Source organism: Phoenix dactylifera, chromosome 1, assembly GCF_051530095.1.
Source record: "Phoenix dactylifera cultivar Ajwa chromosome 1, Ajwa_hap1_PhDact_Kaust_v1.1, whole genome shotgun sequence".
Lineage (NCBI taxonomy): Eukaryota > Viridiplantae > Streptophyta > Magnoliopsida > Arecales > Arecaceae > Phoenix > Phoenix dactylifera.
The window spans coordinates 21,713,944-21,717,110 of NC_143190.1; the positions used below are offsets into that span (position 1 = coordinate 21,713,944).

The 3,167-nt window shown below is 39.5% G+C and overlaps 1 protein-coding gene across 2 annotated transcripts; it reads right to left on the reverse strand.

Moving 5' to 3' along the window:
- Nucleotides 1–290: 290 nt before the first annotated feature.
- On the reverse strand, nt 291–2,937 carry LOC149768542 (internal alternative NAD(P)H-ubiquinone oxidoreductase A1, mitochondrial-like). Of its 2 annotated transcripts, XM_089930493.1 has the most exons (6): nt 2,072–2,937; nt 1,646–1,865; nt 1,244–1,404; nt 970–1,035; nt 684–720; nt 291–400 (listed from the first exon to the last, which is right to left on the reverse strand). In XM_089930493.1, exons 2-5 carry the CDS (start codon nt 1,662–1,664, stop codon nt 700–702), a joined length of 267 nt encoding a protein of 88 aa, XP_089786619.1. In that variant the 5' UTR covers nt 1,665–1,865; nt 2,072–2,937; the 3' UTR covers nt 291–400; nt 684–699. The 2 variants fall into 2 exon arrangements, with proteins under 2 accessions (XP_089786619.1, XP_089786618.1); XM_089930492.1 differs by having other exon boundaries at nt 291–720.
- Nucleotides 2,938–3,167: the final 230 nt, after the last annotated feature.

Here is a 3,167-nt window from a genome sequence, read left to right on the forward strand (position 1 = left end):
GCTTGCAAAACAACCGGCTGTAATCCAAGGGGGTTATAGTGAAATTCCCAAGTGAGACTTGGGGAGTGGACGTAGGAGCAAGGGTTAGCTCCGAACCACTATAAAACTTTGTGCTTGTAGTGCATTGTCTCACATCTTCTTCCCCACACATTACTCACAGCACTTAGCTTTAATTAAATAACTGGCTATAGTATTTAGTTAATCATCCACAAAGTTTTAATTAGCTAAGTTAATTTAAAAACCCAATTCACCCCCCCCTCTTGGGTTGTCTATCTGGGCAACAACTTGCCTTTTCTGCATTCCAGTTTCTTGACCGGAGGTACCTTGATATTGAAGCATCTGAATAGAAGTCTGGCAGTGCTTCCGACAATGGACCATTCATCCTTCGAACTTCATTTATCTGCTTGGAAAAGGCATCAACATTACCTATATATGATAAGCATGATACAACAGGAACCCCTTAACAATGTTGTGAGACATAATATTCCATAAAGATCTTAACATGCTTTCTCAGAAAAAGGAAGGAGCTTAAGATGCTCTTCAAGTGAAAACTATAAGATGCTTTTCAAGTGAACACTATAAGATGCTTCAAGTGATAACCAAAATTCGGAATGAAGATGTCATGCATAAAACTTAAGAGGCATAAATAGAAGCATTTAGTTGGTTAAAATGAGTATGTTTACCTTTGCTTGCTGTTCTTCAGGAGCCGTTGAGGTTGAACTGAATTCTCAAGGAGAAAGAATCGAATAGCAATTTAACAAGGGATAGTACAAGGTCAATACAAAAGCAATGAACATTGAAAACAATATCAGCATAAAAGAAAATGATGCTCTTCATATAAAAAGTTTCTGAAGTAAATTCAGGACTAAGGGAAATGGAAATGCAGAGAGCAATCAAGCAATTTAACAAACAGCAATTGAAAATCAACAAAAGAAGAGATTGCACAATCCCTTGCTTAGAATCACTGACCTTAGTGAGTTGTTTTGTAGCATATGTTCTGAGTCGAACATCGAAAGATGATAAAATTTCATTTGCCTAACACAAAAAAGAAAGAGTTCAGATGATTTTTATCCACATATGTTCTTGACAAGATTGACTAGAAATAAATTTCTCAAGTAACTAAATTACGCGATGTTTTATGAGCTATAGCATCAAACACTCCATTAGAGGAATAAAAAAGAGATATAGAGGAAAAAATAATTCAAGTTCATAAAATCATGCTGGAGAGGTATGACAGGAAAACCTCAATTAGGGTCACACAGATATAGTCTTTAACATGGGAGTAACGTTGATGAACATCTCCAATGATGAAATCACTAATTTCACCACTGAACTCAACACCGGTTGGACCACCTCCAATAACAACACAGTGCAACAGTCTCCTCTTTTCTTCTTCTGATATGCCTATATTTGCCAAAAAAAAAATCAAGTATTAAATGCATTACACCAAATCACTGTATACTCTAATATTTGCTGTTCAAAGAATGCACAAATGCAGGATTTGGCAGTGCTTGAACTACATAACATTATTTGCAAAAAACAAATATCATAGCAGGCTGAAATCATTATAAGAAAACAAATTTACACAAGGTACTAATTAATGCAATAACATCCATGATGTTTCCTATCTTCTGAAATGGCATACCGGGCACATCAGACAGCATCAGATTGAGAAGGAGCTTCCTCCGAATCTCTTGGGCATGGTGAACCTCACGGAGAAAGACCGCATGCTCTCTTACACCACGTATACCAAAGGTCGAGGCCTCTGCTCCGGATGCAATGACCAACTTGTCATATGAAACCTTAAATTTCCATGGCTCCAGAGTGTCACTGGCACTCCCATCAGTAACGGTCTCACAATGCACCTTTCAAAGCAAAACAAAAAAACTTAACTTTATAGACAAAAAATACTTAATAAATTACCAAATTAAAATTTCTACATCAAATGGTATAAGGAACAAGTCCACTGATTCTAAGCAGGGGCGGCCCAATGCATTTGGGGGCCTAAGGCAAACTCACTAAGGAGGGGCCTTTTTTTTTTTTTTTTTTGAAATGATGAAAGAATTTTTACCTTTCATGATCGAACTGCAACCACACATTTTTTGTATTCCATTTTCCACCATTCTCCTCCTTATCCTCTCTGCTTCTTCCCATTTTTCTGAAGCAGCATAAATATTCGATAGCACTACATATTGTGCATCATTAGTGGATCCAGCACTAGAATTCATGGTTCCAATCTCATTCCTCTCAAGCATTTCATCGAATAACTTACGAGCAACAGCGGGCTGATGACATTTACAGTACACAGAGACAAATGTGGTAGTCATTGTGTTGATACCAATGAGCATAGACAGGCAAATCAAAAAATATATTGTTGTATGCAGTTACAAGATTCATAATCATATGTTGTTACAAGACATACACAACCTAAAGACATATAGTTGCATATAGTGGGTGAATAGGTGTCAGATCAAATTTGTTGGAGTTGTGACAGGGGACTACCAAATGGGAAAGACTCAAAAATCATAGAATGAGGTCATCTGACAATCAAAGAAGTAAAAACAGTGCCATCTCGCCGATGCTCAAAATCCATTTGGAATCTAGAAAATGTCTGATTTTTGCAATTGGTTAAACAAAAGATTGAAAAACCCCAAATGTATGACCAGCCTTTAGAATGCTCGCATCGAGAGCAACCGGAAAGAACCATCGGAATCTAAACTGGGGCTCCAGAACGAAATCCCGCGATTGGCCTCGGACGTGAGCTCTCGAAGCGAGAATCCGTATTCGAGGAGACTCGAAGAAGATCAGGTAGCTCTCGTCGGCATAGGGAGGAGGAGAAGGGGTTAGGAAATCCGGACGGTCATCCCTGCCGTGGACAGCCTTCCGGTTAGGGATTTGTTGGATTTGGGTTGGGGGGGAGGAGGAGGGGTTAGGGATCGCCCGGGGGGGGGGGGGGGGGTGTGGGTGTGGTGTGGGGGGGTTGAGGGGCGGCTGCAGGGGCTAGGGTTAGGGGGATTAGAATTTTGGTGTTGGCGCTGGGCGGGCGGGGGGGGGGGGGGGGGGGAATTAGAAATTAAGCGCGGCACTCTTAGTTCATTTTAGATTTCCTCCTTTTATCTTTTTTCTTTTTTTATTTATAATTACTCAAAAATATTATTTTTAATATT

Coding starts and splice junctions, on each gene's coding strand:
- LOC149768542 (XM_089930493.1), bottom strand. Junction 1,036..1,243: donor TCTGTGTGACCCTAATTGAG/GTTTTCCTGTCA, acceptor TTTTTGTGTTAG/GCAAATGAAATTTTATCATC. Junction 721..969: donor CTACAAAACAACTCACTAAG/GTCAGTGATTCT, acceptor TTGAGAATTCAG/TTCAACCTCAACGGCTCCTG.